Source organism: Xenopus tropicalis, chromosome 7 (assembly GCF_000004195.4).
Source record: "Xenopus tropicalis strain Nigerian chromosome 7, UCB_Xtro_10.0, whole genome shotgun sequence".
Lineage (NCBI taxonomy): Eukaryota > Metazoa > Chordata > Amphibia > Anura > Pipidae > Xenopus > Xenopus tropicalis.
In genome coordinates this window covers 55,817,680-55,839,417 of record NC_030683.2, presented here as the reverse complement: position 1 = coordinate 55,839,417, position 21,738 = coordinate 55,817,680, and the positions used below count along the sequence as shown (strand labels likewise).

At 39.1% G+C, this 21,738-nt stretch overlaps 1 protein-coding gene across 2 annotated transcripts in view; it reads left to right on the top strand.

Moving 5' to 3' along the window:
* The window catches only part of tmx2 (thioredoxin related transmembrane protein 2), a 47,407-nt gene that overhangs the window by 14,763 nt on the left and 10,906 nt on the right, over window positions 1-21,738 (top strand). The window contains exons 4-8 of one of the 2 annotated variants that reach the window (XM_012966413.3): window positions 15,200-15,276; window positions 15,433-15,539; window positions 15,982-16,047; window positions 19,077-19,206; window positions 19,345-20,473. In XM_012966413.3, coding sequence (XP_012821867.1) covers window positions 15,200-15,276; window positions 15,433-15,539; window positions 15,982-16,047; window positions 19,077-19,206; window positions 19,345-19,446 — 482 coding nt within the window. In that variant the 3' untranslated portion in view covers window positions 19,447-20,473. Of the gene's footprint in view, window positions 1-15,199; window positions 15,277-15,432; window positions 15,540-15,981; window positions 16,048-19,076; window positions 19,207-19,344; window positions 20,474-21,738 lie in introns of those variants that run through there. The other variant, NM_001005010.1, reaches the window with a different exon arrangement.

Here is a 21,738-nt window from a genome sequence, read left to right as displayed (position 1 = left end):
TATGCTATAAGCTACCCTGTATAAGGGGGATGAGGACCAGCTACTATTGCAAATGGAGGAGGCTTCACAACTAGGTCAAGTTGTTATTATGGGGGACTTTAATTATCCGGACATTGACTGGAGTAATCGGGTGGTCAAGTAAGAAAAAGCTAGTAGGTTTGTAAATATGTTAAATGACAACTTTTTATTTCAGGCAGTTCAAGAACCTTCTAGGAATGACTCTATTTTGGACCTGGTAATATCTAATAATACTGAACTCATCTCTAACATTTGTGTGGGTGAGCATTTGGAGAACAGTTATCACACATGGTCTCTTTTGAGAGAATGCTGCAGAGACGGCTCTATAAGGGATTAACTAAAACACTCTTTTAGTCGTGCAGACTTTGCCAGTATAAGGGCATCTCTGCAATGTGTCAGCTGGGAAAGGCTTTTCATAGGGTTAGACACAGAAGGAAAATGGAATATCTTTAACCCTTTTACTGCCAGCCATTTTGGTCAAAGCGGAACTTGTATTGCCAGACAGTTTTTGAACATTTTGCACTGTTTCACTTTAGGGGCCTTTCCTCGGGGGGACTTTTAGTTTACCAAGGAAAACAATATATCGTTTTTTTCAGAACAACCTAAGCTTTCAAAATATGGTAGAATTTTTGTGTAATTCCAATTCTGTAACAAGATATAGGCTTCTAAATGTCTAAAAATGCAAAAAAAATCAAATTTTCCATAATATAATCACACATACTAGAAACAAAAATTATTTTATGTACGAATATACAACTGATTTGGAAAGTCCCATGTCTCCTGAACGTGCCAATACCAAATATATATAGTTTTATGGAGATTTCTCACTTGTATAGGTCAAAAACTCCCAGCAGTACACTACCAAATTCCCAAAGCACTGCTCCAAAAAAACTGCATACTTTGGATTTCAAGGCCAAAATTCCACTAACAGAAGGTTTATCCCAGAAAATTGTACATTTTTGGAAAGAACAGATTCTGGGGAATACAGAATAGGCACAACTGTCTGTCTACTCCAAACTATCAAGTCAATGCTTTCCTAAAGTTATTGGTGTTTATCAAAATTTGTGATTTTTTTTAAAAATCGCTTCAAAGCTTCCAGTCTATAGTATCTTATCTCCTACAGGTCATAAAGTAACCAAATAAAACACCCTGAATTTGAACGCCAGGGGTCCACTGAACAGTTTTATGCCCAATATGTATAGGTTTACCTAAGTATGTGGCATGTAGGGGCCCCAATGTGAACATACCCCATATGAACTGTCATTTCAGCTTCTGCAAAATCAACACATTTACATCATTATATGTGGGATAAAGCTAGTAAAAAGTATGCTCACCCCAGAAAGTCATATATTTTTGGAAAGTACACATTCCCCCGAATCTAAAATGGGTACCCATGTCTTTCTACTCCAAAGTACCAAGCCGCACAGCTTTTCTAAAGTTAGCAATTTTGATGACATTTCCAAAAATCCCCTCAAAGCTTCCACTTTGAAGCATCTTATCTCCCACATAGCATTAGGTACCAAGATATAAACACCCTGAATTTGAACACCAGGGGTCCACTGAACAGTTTGATGCCCAATATGTATAGGTTTACCTAAGTATGTGGCATGTAGGGGCCCGAATGTGAACATACCCCCATATATACTGTCATTTCTGTCATTTCAGCTCCTGCAAAATCAACACATTTACATCATTATATGTGAGATAAAGCTACAAAAAAGTACGCTCACCCCAGAAAGCCATATATTTTTGGAAAGTACACATTCCCCCAAATCTAAAATGGGTACCCATGTCTTTCTACTCCAAAGTACCAAGCCGCACAGCTTTTCTAAAGTTAGCAATTTTGATGACATTTCCAAAAATCCCCTCAAAGCTTCCACTTTGCAGCATCTTATCTCCCACATAGTGTTAGGTACCAAGATAAAACACCCTAAATTTGAACGCCAGGGGTCCACTGAACAGTTTGATGCCCAATATGTATAGGTTTACCTAAGTATGTGGCATGTAGGGGCCTCAATGGGAACATACCCCCATATGATCTATCATTTCAGCTCCTGCAAAATCAACACATTTACATCCTTTATGTGGGATAATGCTACAAAAAAAGTACATTCACCCCAGAAAGCCATATATTTTTGGAAAATACACATCCCCCCGAATCTATAATGGGTAAATATTTCTTATTGCTACAAAGTACCAAGCTGTAAAGCTTTCCTAAGTTTGCAGATTTATATGACATTTCGAAAATCGCATAAAAATGTTGCAATTTGCTGCATTTATCTCTCACAATTTCTTGATAAAGATCAGATAAAGACAAATCACCCCAAAAAGGAACACCAGAGGTCTACTGAACAGTTTGATGCCCAATATGCATAGATATACCAAAGTCTGCGGTATGTACTGAACCCAAAATGAAAATAGCGCATAAGGATTTCTCGCCTGCCAGCTCAGCTTTTGCACACAGAGCCCCCTGTCAGTGTATTATGTGCCAAAACTTCCCCTAACCATACAGTGACCCCCACAAAACCATATATTTTTGGAAAGTACACATTCTGACAAATCCAACAAGGGTAAAGAGTCCTTTCTACACCAAAGTACCAATCTGCAGAGCTTTCCTAAAGTTATTGGTTTTTATGACATTTCAGAAAATCGCCTAAAAATGTTGCAATTTGCCGCATTTATCTCACACAATTTCTTGCGTACAAAGGCAAGTCACCCCAAATAGGAACACCAGAGGCCTACTGAACAGTTTGATGCCCAATATGCATAGATATACCAAAGTCTGCGGTATGTACTGACCCCACAATAAAAATAGCGCATAAGGATTTCTCGCCTGCCAGCTCAGCTTTTGCACACAGAGCCCCCTGTCAGTGTATTATGTGCAGTAACCCCCCCTAACTATACAGTGACCCCCAGAAAACCATATATTTTTGGAAAGTACACATTCTGATGAATTCAAAATAGGTAAAGTTATTTTTGTACACCAAAGTTACACCTGGCAAAGCTACGCTAAAAACAGATCAGGAACACTTATATAGGGATAAAATGTGATAAAACCACAAAAATTGTGCAAATCAGTGAAACAACAAAATAAGTTACATGACAGTGTAATTAGTGGCCAGAATATCTGAGGGGAGAGGAATAAGTTACAGAAGGCTTCCCTTTCAATATGCCAAGTTCTAGTAATATAGCTACTGACCCATGGGTCACTCTGGAGGAAATTCAAAAGAGACTTGAACAGGTAAAGGTAAACAAAAGGCCAGGACCGGATGGTATTCATCCAAGGATATTAAACGAGGGTAGTGCTGTGATTGCCAAGCCTCTTCACTTAATTTTTCAGGATTCATTGAGGTCTGGCATGGTGCCGAGAAACTGGCGAATTACTAATGTGATGCCATTATTTAAAAAAGGAACCTATTCTCGGCCTGAAAACTATAGGCCTGTTAGTCTGACATCAGTAGTGGGAAAATTTTGGAAGGGGTAATAAGGGATAGGGTACTTGAATACATTGCAGTTTAAGTTTGTGCCAGCATGGTTTTATGTGTAACAGATCTTTCCAGACTAATTTAGTTGCCTTTTATGAGGAGGTGAGCAGGAAACTTGATGCTGGAATGGCAGTGGATATCATCTACTTGGACTTTGCTAAAGTGTTTGATACAGTACTGCACAGAAGGTTATTGATATAATTGAGGAATATGGCCTAGAACATATTTGTAATTGGATAGAAAAATGGCTGAAGGATAGATTACAAAGAGTGGTGGTAAATGGAACATTTTCTAATTAGACCAGCATTGTGGAGTACCGCAGGGGTCAGTCCTAGGTCCTTTGCTTTTTAACTTGTTTATTAACGACCTGGAGGTGGACATAGAAAGTACTGTTTCTATTTTTGCTGATGACAACTAAACTGGACAGCAAACTGGAAAATAATGTTCAGTGTGGACAAGTGCAAAGTTATGCACTTTGGTAGAAATAATATAAACGCTAGCTATCTACTAAATGGTAGTTTGTTGGGGGTCTCCTTAATGGGGAAGGATCTTGGGGTTTTTGTAGATAACAAGTTGTCTAATTTCTAATGGAATTTGGTGGCTATTAAAGCAAATAAAATTCTGTCTTGTATAAAAAAGGCATTGACTCAAGGGATGAAAACATAATTTTGCCTCTTAATAGGTCTCTGGTAAGGCCTCACCTTGAGTATACAGTGCAGTTCAGGGCAACAGTCCTTAAGAATGATATTAATGAGCTGGAGAGAGTTCAACTAAACTGGTAAAGGGGATGGAAGATTTAAGCTATGAGGTTAGACTGTCAAGGTTGGGGTTGTTTACTATGGGGGGAAAAGGCACTTGCGAGGGGACATGATTACTCTGTACAAGTACATCAGAGGTGATTATAGCCAGATAGGGGATGTTCTTTTTTTCCCCATAAAAATGATCAACGCACCAGAGGCCACCCCTTTAGATTAGAGGAACGAAGCTTCCATTTGAAGCAGCATAGGTGCTTTTTCGCAGTGAGGGCAGTGAGGTTGTGGAATGCCCTTCCTAGTGATGTTGTAATGGCAGATTCTGTTAATTTAAGAGGGGCCTGGATGAGTTCTTGAAGAAGTATCCAAGGTTATTGTGATTCTAATATCTACAGTTAGTATTAGTGGTTGTATATATAGTTTATGTATGTGAGTGTATAGATTGGTAAGTATAGGTTTGTGTGTGCTGGGTTTACTTGGAAGGGTTGAACTTGATGGACTCTGGTCTTTTTTCAACCCTATGTAACTATGTAAAACCAGAACCAATCCTCTACATATTCTTACCCAAACAGCTACAGAACCAGTTGGCCCTCTTGCCAAAAGCAAGGTAGGAAGCCAGGGCCACAGAGGCATGAAGGTCCCTCCACACAGCAAGAGGCAGTGGCTATAGTGGGCAGACACCTGCAATTCTACCAGGTGTGGTAAGACTCCATCCAAGACAAATGGGTAGTTAAACTTGTCCAAGAAGGATACAAGTTACCTTTCCCTCTCCTCCCAAAAAGCCTTTGTGCACTTATTGGTCCACTGCAATCCAATAAAGAGAAGAGCGCTTCATTCCTGTATTCACGATTTTTCAGTTCCCCTGCAGCACAGCTTCTATGGGTAATATATCAACTTATTTCTGGTAGACAAGCAGGGGTCCGACACAGACTAGTCCTGAACCTAAAACCGCTAAACAAGTTAGTCAGAAAACACTCATTTTTGTGATAACTGTAATGGAGCCTGGGCATTTCATGAAACCTGGGGTTGATCTTCAATACCAAGACAATATCCCTCCCAGAGGACAAAGTTGCCAACCATCAGATTTCAACTTCCAGGCTCCTCTTAAAGTAACCGCAATAGATTACCTCAGATTCTTGGGGCTCATGGTTTCCTCCCTGGAGGCAATACCATACTCTCAATTTCACATGTGACCCCTACACACAGCATTTCTTCAGGAGTGGGACAAGAACCACAAATTGTCCCAAACCATAAACATCAATACCACAGTCAAGTCCCAGATCAGATGGTGGACAAGTGAGATGGAGAACTTATCTTGTCAAGGCCCTTGGTCCCAGGAGGAGGAGAGCCTCCACATCAACATTCTAGAGCTCAGGTCCGTTCACAGTGCCATATACTATTAGTTCCACATTGTCTGGTTCATTCCAGTGCAAATTCATTTAGACCATGCCACTACGGTGGCCTACATCGAACAGGGTAGAACCCAGAGCAGAACCACAAAGGCAGAAGTTACCAAAATGTTTCATTGAGCAGAGGCCATCATACCTGCAATCTCGGCTATTTAAATCCCGGAGTAGACAGCTAGGAGGCCAACTACATCAGCAGGAATACGGAAGACCAAGCGGAGTGGTCCATCGGGAGGTCTTCAAGCCATGGTGACAAAAATAGTCTCTAGAAATAGATCTTATGACACAAAAATGCAAAGCTTCCCAGGTACTGCGCCCCCTCCAAGGATCCGGAAGTGGACACCATCGATGCCCTGGTCATTCAATGGGCATTTCAGCTAGTATACATCTTCCCTCCCTTTCCTATCCTACCAAGTGTAATCAGGAAGATAAAGATGGAGTAATATGCAGACCTAATTAACATTTCAGTTAGCCCTTCAGCGAGATCTACTTCACAGGGACCAGTTGTTCACCACAATCTACAAGTGCTACAGCTGTTGGCATGGATCTTGAGGCCCAGCTCTGGAGAAAAAAAGTCTTTACTGAAGAGGTAATTGCCACCCTTCTTAGTGCAAGAAAACAATCCATGTCCAAAGCCTACTACAGTACCTGAAAGGTGTCCCTTTTCTGCTACTCTGGTTTACAGTAGCAGCACTGTTCACTTCCACAGTTCCAGTGACAATACTTCCAGGTCTTCTATTTTACCAGCCAGGCTTTTTGCATTTGGAAACATAAATTTTATATTGGCACCAGCTTGTAACTTGTTTCAATACAATTTCTAGTCCTATCTGTTGTTACCAGTACCCCATACCTCCATCTCCACCCCATTTTTTCTTACTCTGTTCACCACAGGTAGAGTGCTTGTAACAGATTACAGTATATACCTTCCTAATTATTAAATCCACTATAACTAGTACCTGCATTTCCAGCACTCCTTCCCCCACCTTTATTGGAGAAGCTATACATGCTATATCAGAGCTGTCAAGATGCACATTTGAGTGACACCAACAAACCAACTGAAGCTCATCCTGAAGCGGTTTACTGCTGAATCCCAAGTGCACTTCCTTTTATAACTCCTTTATACTTTCAAATGTTTTTTTGGATTCTGAGGGAGGTTGACTTATGAAATATGAAGTTTTTCTTTAATTTGAAAAAACTTATTTGTTAAGGTAACTCAAATCTCTAAAGCTTAAAAACCTGAAGACAACAAAATCACATCATTCAACACCGCAAAATCACATTCTGCCTATCATTTTCAATTCAATTTGTTCTCAAAAATTAAATTAAAAACTAGCTAGAGTTTTGCTAATATGACTCCTATTGAGAACTTCACCAGCTTTTAGATGTTGAATTTTATAATTAAATTTCAAGTTTTCTGAGCTAGGGTTTAGTTCTTCTTTCTATTACAGTGCTGTCCAACTGGCGGCCCGCGGGCCGCATGCGGCCCGCGACCCCCCTCTGTGTGGCCCCCCACCTGTCTGGCTGCTTTGATGGCTTACTCTTGTGTAAGCTTTAAATGGTATTAGTACTGTGATTAACTGCCCCCCTGCATGGTTCTCACCTCAGATTCAGGCTGTAATCAGGCTGTATTGTTTAAATATGTAATACCCTGTGTTGTTCACACCTTTTAGTTTCTGCATTGTTCACCCCCTGCAGTGTTCACACCTCAGGCTCAGGCTGTAATCACCCCCATTGTTCCCCTGTTCACACCTCAGGAGGAGTAGAAACCCACAAATAATCCCTGCATACTACAAAAAGAACATATACTGAGGTGGTAATGCAATTAAAAAGTTTTTTAATATATAGTTATTGTGCAGACTGTAGGAGCAGTGCCAGCATTGTGTCACTGTATGCTGCCTGTGTGTGCCATACACACAGGCAGCATAGGGCAAGCAGAGTATGGCACACACAGGAAGAGTAGGGCAGGCAGAGTATGGCACACACAGGCAGGGTAGGGAAGGCAGAGTATGGCACACACAGGCAGGGTAGGGCAGGCAGAGTATGGCACACACAGGCCAAGTTTGGCACAAACCAGCCAAGAATGGCACACACAGTGAAAGTATGGCACGCAGGCAGGGTAGGGAAGGCAGAGTATGGCACACACAGGCAGAGTAGGGCAGGCAGAGTATGGCACACACAGGCTAAGTTTGGCACAAACCAGCCAAGACTGGCACACACAGTGAAAATATGGCACACGCAGGCAGGGTAGGGAAGGCAGAGTATGGCACACACAGGCAGGGTAGGGAAGGCAGAGTATGGCACACACAGGTAGGGTAGGGAAGGCAGAGTATGGCACACACAGGCAAGGTAGGGAAGGCAGAGTATGGCACACACAGGCAGGGTAGGGAAGGCAGAGTATGGCACACACAGGCAGGGTAGGGCAGGCAGAGTATGGCACACACAGGCCAAGTATGGCACAAACCAGCCAAGAATTGCACACACAGTGAAAGTATGGCGCGCAGGCAGGGTAGGGCAGGCAGAGTATGGCACACACAGGCAGGGTAGGGAAGGCAGAGTATGGCACACACAAAGGCAGGGTAGGGCAGGCAGAGTATGGCAGGTTTTTGCTGTACTACAACCATTAATATGGGTATGGTCATGTGATAACATGGGTGTGGTTTCAAGTGGGTGCGGTTTCAAAAAGGGGAGTGGTCAAAACTGGCTTCCATTATCGGCCCTCCACCACGTAGGTCGGAAAAATTCCGGCCCTCGGTACAACAGAAGTTGGACAGCACTGTTCTATTATATCCAATTCCTCTCCTCTTCTATTCCTCCTTCTCTCCTTTTCCTTCCATAATTAATTCTGTATGCAACACTAACTACTTACATACTCTCACCGCTCACTTTCCACTCCCTATTTTAAACATCTTCTATTCCCTTCCTACTAACTTCTTATCTACACTAATTGCTACTCTCTCTTGTAAACATCCTATCTGTCCTGTTCTGTGTTACTTACCCTCTCCATACTTTATCTGTCTCTTATCACTTTCCCTTCTCTTCCCCATGTATTGACTTTCTTAATATTACATTCTATATTTCTCCCTTATTATCTATTCTATTATCTCTGCTGTTTATCTTACTATTCTCTGATTCTGTGTCATTTCCATTCTGACATTGGTGACATCTAGGAAGTGCAGAACCGAAAGTAAAAGTAATTGCCCCACTTCTATCAAAAAGCAGAAAAAGGCCTAAGGCGTAGAGGAGGGGCTGGCAATATATGAGTGACAGCTGTTTTTTTTTTATATACCTAATAAAAAGTTAAAAAAAAAAAAAAAAAAAAAGAGTTTAGGTTTCTTGTTTTAATTTAAAAAGTATTCTTATTGTCCAGTTTGTTATGTCTGAGTGACAGGTCCCTTGAAGGGGACAAAAATGGGCCTTTGCACAAGGGATAGCATCCAGTAAATCTGTCATCAGATCAAACACTCTTAATAGCTTCTAAAAGAGAATCATAAAAATCTTATTGAAGGCTTAGGATACAATCCAACCATGCTGCTTCAACATGGACAAGAACTCGTTCCCCTTTATATACCAGCAGAGGAAGAGAGGAGGCATTCAGAAGCTAGTTTTCCAGGTATTGAATAACATAAATGCCTTGTGCTTTGAGAGAGGTGCTTGGGGCAGAAGTTATCCCAAAAGTCAGCGCTCTAAACTGAAGAGGACAAAGGAAACCATTCAGAAAAGCTATCGGCATAAACTGGCGACTTTCTGGATAACAGAGTTATGAAGAGAGGCATCCTTCAGATATATCGTGATCCTTATATTCCTCTACTGAAGATTGGCTGTAGTCGATCTGATCGTATCTATTCTATGCTTTTTCTGCTTTATAAACTGATTCACAAGTTTCTGACGTATAACGAGTGAAACAACAATCTTGTTTGGGGATTAGGAAAATATGAGAATAAATTTTCTTCCTCCAAAGGAGTTAATAACTTTAATTTTTAGAAAATCTTAAACAGCTTTTTTAGTGGCTTCCTGTTTTGCCTGCACTTTCTTTATTTTGTTTATGCAAAATCTTTATCTTGGTAGAGAATGAAAAGTTATGAAATAGCCAACTTTGATTATCTTCAACACTCAAGAATCTCAAGGTGTCCTCATCCATGCCGAAATCCCCTGCTTCTTTCTGACTTATGGCGTGCGAACTCTGTGGACTTTGTGCCAGGGTAAGTGAAAGCACCCTTTTGTCTATAGATACAAGCCAGACAACAAAGTGCAATTTGGGACATAGAGTCGGATGCAGCTGCGCTGTGTCTCATCCATGTGCACACAACAGTGTCCGTTCATCAAAATAGACATAACTAGACATTCCTTGGGTCATGCAGGATCATCCTTTATTCATCAACAATCTGGCACTCTGTAAGACATAAATTTAGATTATCTCCCTACTTTTCTATATATCTTACCTGGTTAAACAACAAAAACTTCCCAATGAGAAGAAATAATATAATCCTTCAGGACTGGCAGAATCAGAACCTACAAATTATTAGAGACATCAGGAAAGACATGTCAATCTTACTAGCCTAATAAAACATTATCTAAAAATGTTGTATCCATTCACTTTCTAATGATCTTACAAACAATCTTTGCAGTGATGTTACAAATAACACACTTCACTACACAGAGATTACAACATCTAACAGATATTGATAAAAACAGCCCCGAAACGAATGATGGAGAGAACAACCACACAAGCTTACCACATAATTAGAACCACACTACGAATCCCACCAAATGAATAACTAAATGGACTTCAGTCATTCCCGATACCGATACAAACAAAATACTTCAATTACACTTATGTGTTATGCAAGCACTATTCGCCAGCAAATACCAACCAACAGCCCTGGAAATTTTAACTCATACCAGCTGGAAGGTCTTGCATTGGTATCCTGCCCACTGATAACTGAAATGTCAGGAATCACATGCTGACCTTAAACACTGCCTATGATTATGTCCTTACATGCAAACATTCTGGGGAGTGGATTACGAATACTGAAAGTCTCAGGAGAACTGGTACAATTCACAATAACCCAGGCTATTTTTGGGACACCCCCACAATTGGTCAGGCTCACATAATCCAAAAGAGGTGTGGCTGGGCTAGCTGCAGCGGCCCGGAAAACAATACTTTATCACCGGTTTAAAACAACGTCCTCACAGCTACTACTAGTTAAACAAAAACTTAATTTAATTTTCCTTATGAATTGGCTCGAAACATAGGGTTGAAAAAAGACCAGAGTCCATCAAGTTCAACCCTTCCAAGTAAACCCAGCACACGCAACCTATACTTACCAATCTATAAGCATACATAAACTGTATATACAGCCATTAATACTAACTGTAGATATTAGTATCACAATAGCCTTGGATACTATGCTTGTTCAAGAACTCATCCAGGCCCCTCTTAAAGGCAGTAACATTACTAGGAAGGGCATTCCACAGCCTCGCTGCCCTCACCGTGAAAAACCACCTATGCTGCTTCAAATGGAAGCTCCGTTCCTGGAACACCCCCTACCTGCCTATAATCCCCTCTAATGTACTTGCACAGAGTAATCATGTCCCCTCGCAAGCGCCTCTTTTCCAGAGATAACAACCCCAACCTCGACAGTCTAACCTCATAGCTTAAATCTTCCATCCCCTTTACCAGTTTAGTTGCACGTATCTGAACTCTGTCCCAGCTCGTTAATATCCTTCTTAAGGACTGGAGCCCAAAACTGCACTGCATACTCAAGGTGAGGCCTTTCCAGGGACTTATAAAGAGGCAAAATTATGTTTTCATCCATTGAGTCAATGCCCTTTTTTTTTTATACAAGACAGCACTTTATTTGCTTTAGTAGCCACCGAATGACATTGCCAGGAATTAGACAACTTGTTATCTATAAAAACCCCCAGATCCTTCTCCATTAAGGATACCCCCAACACCCTCCCATTTCGTAGATAGCTTGTGTTTATATTATTTTAACCAAAGCGCATAACTTTGCACTTGTCCACATTGAACCTCGTTTTCCAGTTTGCTGCCCAGTTTTCCACAATTTTGCACAATTTACTGTCGTCGGCAAAAATAGAAATACTTCCTATGCCCACCTCCAGGTCGTTAATAAACAAGTTAAAAAGCAAAGGACCAAGGACTGATCCCTGCGGTACACCACTAACAACACTGGTCCAATTAGAAAATGTTCCATTTGCCACCACTCTTTGTAATATATCCTTTAGCCAGTTCTCTATCCAATTATAAATATGATGTTCTAGGCCAATATTCCTCAATTTTATCATTAACCTTCTGTGCAGTACTGTATCAAATGCTTTAGCAGAGTCCAAATAGATGACATCAACTGCCATTCCAGCATCGAGGTTTCTGCTCACCTCCTCATAAAAGGCGACTAAATTGGTCTGGCAAGATCTGTTATGCATAAAACCATGCTGGCACAAACTTATAGTATTGTGAATTGCAATGTATTCAAGTACCCTATTCTTTATTACCCCTTGCAAAAGCTTTCCTACCACTGACTTCAGACTAACAGGCCTGTAGTTTTCATGCTGAGAACGGGATCCCTTTTTCAATAACGGCACCACATTAGCAATTCGCCAGTCTCTTTGCACTATGCCAGACCTCAAGGAATCCTGAATGATTACATGAGGTACATGAAGAGGTTGGGCAATCACAACGCTAAGCTTGTTTAATACCCTGGGATGAATACCATCTGGTCCTGGACCTTTGTTTACCTTTACATGTTCAAGTCTCCTTTAAATCTCCTCCTGAGTGACCCATGTGTCAGTAGCTATATTACTAGAACTGGGCATATTAAAATGGAAGCCTTCATTAGCTGGCGCCTCAGATATATAGACAGATGAAAAATAAGAGTTCAAAAGTTATGCTTTTTCCCTGTTCTCATCAACCAACTTACCCCCCCCCATGATAATAAGGTTCCAACCCCTTCTTGCTTACATTTTTTTTACTATTCACATAATTAAAGAATAATTTTGGATTATTTTAACTAGTTTAGTTTAGCTTTTTTTGCATGCTTTATTTGCTTCCTTGTACCTGATGAAAGTTTTTGCTGTCCCAGCTAACTTGAATGCTTTAAAAGTACGTTTTTTCTTACCAACCTCAACACAAACACTTTTTTCAGCCATAAAGGTTTTGTTTTTCGATGCCTCTTCTTAATTACAAGGGGAATATACTGATCTGTATCCTTGGAAAGCAATGTTTTAAAGATGTTTGTTTTCCTTCTGTGTCTAACCCTATGAAAAGGTTTTCCCAGTTGACACCTTACAATATACACTTTTAGACACACTACCTGTTGCTACACAGAACTATTACTAAACAATCCAATAATACAGGAAACTAATAGATACATTCAACAACTGCACCAAAAAGAAGGATGGATGCAGTGCTTAGTCCCCCCCCCCCCCTTTGGAGTTACTGATTTAACCAGGAGATGATCACATGAGTGAGTGAGTGAGTGATATTGCACAAGAAATGATAGTATCCCAGTTATGATGGTGATTGACAGTACTGTTTGTTCCTTTTTGTTTCTGTGTTTGGAAATGAAAAATCTGATTAAAACATTTAATTAAAAAAAAAAAAAAATATATATATATATATATATATATATATATATATATGATATGTGTATGTGCTTAGCCGTAAGTCAGATGCTGTTGCGCCAAATATTTTTGCTAGGGATACACCTTACCTATCGGTTTGGTATTTGGCCAAACCCTCTTTAATGGATTTGGCTAAATAGCAAATTATCTGCAGGGTAAAGGTGGAAATTGCCCACTGCTTCTGTGGTTATATATCAGCCCTTGAGTCTTTTCTTGGGATACTGTCTTTGAAAGACTTGGTGTAGTTGTAGGACTGTGAAGGAAACTTTCTGAAGGAGGAATGAAAATAATATATCCTCCTTTAAAATTAGGTTTGCCTGGCTCAAAGGTGATGGAGATAAGAATTTTCTTTAAGGCCAAACTGCTGACTAGACTAGACTTTTTTAGCCAAAGGGTTAAAAGGGCCATGGATCTTGCTCCTAGTTTTAAGCGTTTAATAGCTACCTTTTTTTATAAAAGCTGTGGCTAGTTTTAAAGGGTACAGCATATCAAGTAATTCATACCTGGATGTTCCTCAAGAGAACTGACCCAAAACTCAACAGACCCGAAGACAGGCAGCAAAAACTAACTTATAGGCATTAGAACCTGCCATATAAGTTGTTCTTAATGCACACTCAGCTCAGTTATCCTTATGATCTTTAATAACTGACTCTTTCACATGAATGGTAGTTCTCTTGGCCAACCTATCCAGAGGAAAATCTACCACAGGAGGATCCTCCAATACACCCACATCCTGTGAATCAAAGAAACATTGACTTAAACATTTTTGAAGTCTCAGGTGTTTTTCTGGGATGTTTCAATCCTTCATTAATCTTCTAAATAAAAGGGTGGTACAGAAAATATGAGATTATGAGTGCACCCCTTTTGGAAACAACAAGTGTTGTTGCCACTTAAATGTCAGACAGCAGCACCCCAAGAAGCCTTCCTTTGAAACTTCTCCGCATGTGACATCGCCGATAGCACCACAACCGCCTTGCACCCAACATCACTAGTCCTCCTGTTCCAAGCCTGGTATGTGATGTTTTCTTGCATTGCCACTGCTTCTCACGAAAGGAGGTTCTTCACTATGCTGTCTATGCTATCTGCTTTATCTGTAACAGTGCCACAAATTATCAAGCTCAATGATGAGACACACGTAAGCCTAAGGGAAATCTTTCTTTCCCCCTGAACAACCCATCATGAAGTGGTTATTTTTTGAACAGCAGTAAAATGAAGCCCCTACCTGTTAACTTTTACAAAAGTACCCTTTAGCAACTATGAGCAGATACTTTTATTAACAGTTGTTTTTATTTACCAAATTACTACAAAGTCCTTGTAGAAAGCACACAGATATAGCAAGTTTATACATGAATTATGTGTGGCCCTACATCACTAGTTTTAATTTCTCCCATTGTCCTACTTTACCCCTTCAATTTTAAAGCAATTTTTTTGTCAGAATACCTATTTTATCATTAGGACTTGTAGAAAACAACAAGTTTTGAATAACAACACTTTAGTTATCAGACAATCTGCCTGTGGTTTCATAAATTTATATAACGCTGTATATACTTGAATATTTTTTTTCAAAGGAAACCAAAGTATTAGAGTTACTTGGAGTGCCTATCAGAATTTTATATATACAGTAGTAAAAAGTATTTGAGTAAAATCATGTTACAGTTAATCTAAATCTAGATGATGTGCCTAAGGAATTCTATGATTTTTTTTTCCCTTTATACTCGGTTGTGCTGTATGATGATATTTAACATTGTGTCCTGTTTTTTTTTGTCCATGTAGATAGATCTACAAACATAAGAAATGTTTCTATCCTGATAAAATAAATCATTGAAGGCTGTCTTGTGCTCTTTTTTTTTTTTCCCTAACCCTGTATTAAACCTTCTTCTTTTTGTCTTCTTCCTAGTTTTCCTCATGACATGTAAACCACCCCTTTATCTAGGTCCAGAACACATCAAGTATTTTAGTGACAAAACATTAGAGGTAAAGTTGTTAAATGCTGTTCATTTCTGTTTGTGTGGGAATGTTGAGATATGTTTGTTTTAAGACACTCAGTGACAAACTAACACTTTAGGAGTAGCTACTATTTTATAACTTTTTTGGAGTGTTTTTGATTTGTATAGTTTTTTATACTTTCAGGAGGAGTTGCAATCTGATGGTCGTGTGTCATGGATCATAGAATTCTTTGCAAATTGGTCATCAGAATGTCAGTCATTTGCACCAATATATGCTGAGCTGTCTTTGAAGTAAGTATTTGGGCATCTGTTACGTCACAGTAAAACTGTTTCTGTCACTGGAAGTGCAGGCTAGTAAAAGCCTACACTCTGGTTTGGAGTAACAATATTTTGTCAAGAAAATGCTCCTTGCAAGCACATCACCGGTTTTGTTGGCCAAAGCAACCAATCGCATCTTTGCTTTTTTTCCAACTTGTAGGTGACCATTCAATTCTAATTGCTGATTGGTTGCTACGGGCAATACCACTGGTGATGTTTGTCTCTAATGTTAATAAATACGTCCATAAGCATGTGAATAATGATGAGTGAAGTGTTCTAGCTCGCTCACTAAGCACATGCCTTTGACTGTTGGTCTGCACCTTCAATGGAGGAAGCAATTAAGGTACCCTTTAAGCACATTGCAATTTTAATCATGCATTTTCTGTTTATTTAACTATTACTCTCTCTTTTACAGGTATAATTGTGCAGGGTTAAAATTTGGAAAAGTTGATATAGGGAGATATCCTGAAGTCAGCTCTAGGTGAGCACTAAACATTTTAACTTTTTACCTGCACTATCGACTTGTAAAAAAATGGCATATGCAATTCCTTAAAATAGTATTTTGACAGATGTCGGGTTCTCTAATTTTACCAAAAAGTGAGTTTTTATTTATTTTATTTCTCCATTAAATTCATGAAGGCTAACGCATTTTGTGCGTCATTGCACTTAAGCATAGACACATATACTAAATAAGGAACCGCATTCATACAGTATAGGGGGAAATACATCAGACCACTCCCCGATATCCAAAGTCTCAACTGAGATTATTACATGTTATAAGATAAAGAAACAGAAAAGTCCGACTATCCTATAAGTTAATAAATAGCTCATATACAGCCGATAATATACACATTAATTATAAAGTTAATAAATAGTAATTTATGAATACATGATCCAAATGATTATTGGTAAAAAAAAAAAAAAGGTAAAATTTAAACAGTTGAGTATTAAAAATACATGATTCAAACAAAGCAACTAACGTCAAAAATGGAGTTCAAACTATTAGGGGAACAAGTTACCGGGTAAGAAAATCTATTTTGCCTCAGTACGCAAAAGTTTCTTCTGTAAGTCACCTCCCCTTTCTAAGTAGAAAACTCTATCAATTGCTTGTATTTGTAAATTTGAAACATCACCATCATTACATAGTAAAATATGCTTAGATACAGGGCTAGTATTATTTTTAGATACAATATGTCCATTCAGCTCTTTAAGGAATGTGTTGTGCAGCCAACGTATTGCATGTTACAATTTAGACAGGTAATTAAATAAACCTCGTAACGTATTACAATAAAAAAAAGGTCTGGTCTGTATAGTGTAAGCCTTGCCTGTCACAGTACTGGTAAATTTCACATAAGCACAAGTTTTACTTCGAAAAGCTCCACAAGGATATGTACATTTAGTATTCAACCAGGTAGCATTTAGCATTCAACCAGGTAAGCCTTCTGTCTTAGATTTAAAGAGTCTTGGTGATTAGATATTTCACAAAGTTGGAGTCTTACGTGCAGCAAATTGACACCATGACGTTAAAATAATTGAAAGATTTTCAACTTATCTTCCAAGGCTTTATATGATGCGCAATTAGCGCTTCTGGCAAAGGGTCTGTCTTTTTCCCCCACTAGAGACTTCAATACGCTACAGACCTTAATAAACGTAAATTGTTTTGTTTGTGAACTCACTTTAAAGAAATACTTTTTAACTGATAATGTGGGGGTTACTAATTTTGTGGAACCTGTAACTACTAGTATAAATCAGTCATCCACGCCACAGACCACATCATCTGATTATTTGGACTTTTCAAGATATCATTGGCTGTATAAGAGCTATTTATTAACTTTACAGGATGTTCGGACTTTGTTTCTTTATCTTATAACATGTATTAATCTCAGTTGTGACGTTTGGATATCGAAGAGTGGTCTGGCGTATTTCCCCCTACACTGTATAAATATGGTTTCTGATTTAGTATATGTGCTTATGATAAAGTGTGATGATGCACAAAATGCATCAGGCTTAATGATTTTAATGGAGAAATAGTTTTTTGCTTTTATGAACATCCTTTTGGTCATTTGGTGCGTGGAACTCCTTTTTCGGATTGCTCAATGGTGGATGGTCCCTAATATAAATAACACAGTGGTGGTCCTAGAGGCTCCTACAGTATGCTTGTTTGAAGCCCTGTCCAAACTCCCGTAGCGAGGAATTTCCTCCTATTATGTAAGAACATCTTCTATGGTTACATGTTGTGTAGGCCTTCCAGAAATCTCAGAAGTTGGCCATGGCCCTTCTGAGGGTGTTCTTCCCCAGATCTAGAGGACATTGAATGCAAAACCTATGACTTACTGCAACAAGAGGTGCACCCCGCTCTATCCCCAACATGCTATTTAGGTTCCTGCAGCTTTGTCATCAATATTTTTCCATGAGGGATATATTAAGATAAAATTCCCTGCAAGGCCTTTAAGGTTAGCCAAAACAACCCTTGAGACTTACCTTCACGGACAAGACCTGACTAAATCCCTCTCCTGGTTTTACATTATATTGTCTGCTTCTGCCCCCTCTCCTCTACAAAAAACTAAGATTAAATGGCAGAGAGACATTCCCGTGCTAGATGGGATGTGGTCTATTGCTCTCAAACTGGTTGCAGATATATTTGTTTCCATGAGGGATATATACAGATAAAATTTCTAAATAGAGCATACTTGACCCCCTACCGCCAGGCAAAAATCTATGATAATGTGTTCGACCAATTTCCCAAGTGCAGAAATGAGGTAGGCACCGTGTTCCATGTTTTCTGGTCCTGCCCAGCAATCCAGAGATTCTGGGGGAAAATTTTAGTTTCTCACTCAAAAGCTTGCACTCCCAAATATTCGCTCTCCAGAACTCTATTCAATGTTTCCAACATACTGCTTCTCACCTGCGTTTGGCGCTTATATGAGGCACTTAAGAAAGAACAGGATGTGTTCCTTATTATGCTTCCCTGTGGTGGAATGCCCTAAGCTTGTTTATTCCAAATAAGCACTGTTTTTTCCAAACCTGGCTTTTGAGGAATTTTCAAATCTCCGTCCCTCAGCAACTCCTTCGCAGTATACTTACTACTTCCTGCTTCCTTGGCAGAGAGCTGAATGATCACTCATAGCACCTGTACTAGTTATTTTATGCTGATTACACATAACCTTTATGCTGGCTCTCAGAGAATTGTGGGAGTTATATACCATCCTAGACACTGTACTACAATTGTATATCGTTCAGCATTAATGGTGCTTCCCAGATGTGCAAGGTACATGTGCCATAGTTTTCAGAACTATTCCTGATCCCATGAAGTTTTTAATGAAGTGCCACCTGAGGGCCCAAATGATCATGCTGGCACTTTCAGGCATTTCATGTTTAGTACAATGAGAAATGAGAAGGTGTATTTTAGGAAACTTTTAGCATTTTTCTGAAAGATATATGGTGGGCAGTATACCCAGAAAATGCTCTCTGCGCCATACTTCTCAATCTAACTGCTAATTGGTCTTCCAGGTACAGCATTAGTCCATCTCCACTGTCCAAGCAGCTACCTACCCTTATTTTGTTTCAAGGCGGGAGAGAAATTTTCAGGAGACCTCAAGTGGATAAGAAAGGGCGGGCTGTGTCTTGGAGCTTCACACAGGTATAAAATGGCATCAAATAGTTCCTTCACAAATTTTACAATGTTTTCATCTTTGCTGCAATATCCAGTCATTTCTAATATGTTATAGCCATATTGTTATACCCACTATATATTATATTCTTCTTTTCTCCGTTTCAGTTCATCACATACAAAGAAGACTGCAAAAGTGCAGTCCAATCCTGGCATAAAGTCAACCTTTTCTGTGCTACCAATTTTAGAAATCAAAATCATGGCATTTAGAATCTATGTGTACCTGATCATAAATACCACAATCTGCAGTGCTTCTGGGTCTAAAAGTTCTTTGTTTGATTTTAAAGACGGTAACTTATCTCTGTTCAGTTTAAATCCATTGATCATAGCCAGAATTAGCTCCAAGAAGGAATGGTACTAGGAGCCAGTGGCAATAGACATGTTTTGTTGACATATTTTGGGTTTTCCTTCTATCTCTAGCCCCCAGAATCACCTTGTCACTGTTGCAGTGCGCAACTATGAGCCTGTGACAGTCTGTGGTGCGCTATTGGTCCTTTGTTGATGTAGTCTTCCTGGGGGGCAGAAAGGATTACAAATTAATGCACGCTTTTTGCCCATCCTTACCAAATGCAAAAGTTTTTTTTTTTCCCTCAGTGTGACTAGGGCATTGGGTAGTTCTTTTTACATGTGAAAATATATACGTGTATAGATCTTACGTGGCAATTCACATATAAACAGTAAGTTAAATTAAGAAGTTAAATTAAGTCAACTTTTTTTAATGAACCTTTCTAACTGCTAGATGATTCAGAGAAAGGCAAAAAACTCTTCTGAAACCAAGTAAAATTCTTTCCTGACTACAGAATAATTTTACCAGTACCATAACTTGTTCCTAGTTAAAGGTGCTTAAATTAATTTTTTTGTTTGTTTCTTTTACAGAAACTATTCACAGGATTTAGTCCAACACACCAACCTATATACTGTGCAGTTTTTTTTTGCCAACATCCATTAGCAAAATATCAATTAGCTCAAGCATGGAATTTATCCAGTATAAAAAAATCTTAGTAGTTTGGTGTCCTAAGAGGCTATACTTGTTATCCTGTTGAGAAACCACCATAATATGCATCAATTATGTGTTTGTCCATAAACATTGCCATAGTTTACTGCTGGTTCTTTAGTTCTTTTTAAACGTACAAATGTTGTTGATTTTTATAATAAACACAACTGTATAGTGTTGTTCATTTTATAGTCTATAGTCCTGGGGTGGGATTTTGAGGTTTTAAGTGTACAGTGCCATGATGAACAGTTGGGTCATTTTCATGGCCAAACCATGGGAGATAAAAATCTGTAAAATTAAAGTCCTTTTCAAATTAAACATGAAACCCAAACTAATTTTTTTATTACCACATCCATACCCATTATAAAATGATTTAAAAATCCCAGCTGTCAATCGTATATTGCCTTCCTCACCTCAATGGCTAAGGCATAGAGGCGGGGCAGACGGTTACTTTAACTTTCAATTCAGAACTTCTTAGATGTTGCTACTCTCCTCATATTCAGTCTCCCTCCCCAACTAATAATTTTGTAACCAGTGCATAGGCATGAGCATCAGGTCCCCCCATACTGGCAGAAACAAGATTTTGGCAAGATACAAAGCTTGCTTTAATAAGTGTCCACAAAATGGCGACTGTCTTCAATGGCTGCAATTGTGAATTCCAAGGCTAAAGAAAATAACATTAAAACCATTTTTATAGTGTAAGTGAAGTTTAATTTACTTGACAAACACAATAGAAAACCATTTGGAATTATTTCATAGGGTGACAGGTCCCCTTTAAAGTGGACCTGTCACCCAGACATAAAAAGCTGTATAATAAAAGTCCTTTTCAAATTAAACATGAAACCCAAATTCATTTTTATATTAACATATCCAAACCCATTATAAAGGCATTTAAAAATCCGAGCTGTCAATCATATATTGCTTGCCCCGCCTCTATGCCTTAGGCAAAGAGGCGGGGCAGACAATAACTTTAGCTTTCCATTCAGCACTACCTAGATGTCACTGCACATCCCACTTTCCCCCTCCCTGGGAGGGCATCTGGTCCTCCATTCTGGAACATAAACAAGATTTTGGCATGATAAAAGGTTTGCCTTCATAACAATGGTGCCTGTCTGCTTGCTTTGATTGAGTAATTCCAAGATGGAAGGAAACCAGATTTATATTATTTATATAGAGTAAGTAAAGTTTATTTTGCTTAACTAACAATATAGAAAATAATTTGGAGTTATGTGTTGGGGTGACAGGTCCCCTTTAAGTAAGGAAAAAGATTGTGTGCAGATTCTTAGTTTGTTCTTTAGATTTCATTGGTTAACAAAGCTGTTTGGGAGTTACTGGGCACAGAGAACAAGTGTGTGGATGCACTTGATGCCATGACTTTCCTGGTGGGTTCTAAACTAACACATGGTACAAATAGCCTTACGCGTTTCGTACCTCACAGTACTTAATCATAGTCTATGATTTTTGTGATTTTACTTTATTTTTTCGTGAGCAACTACCTTTTTTCACCG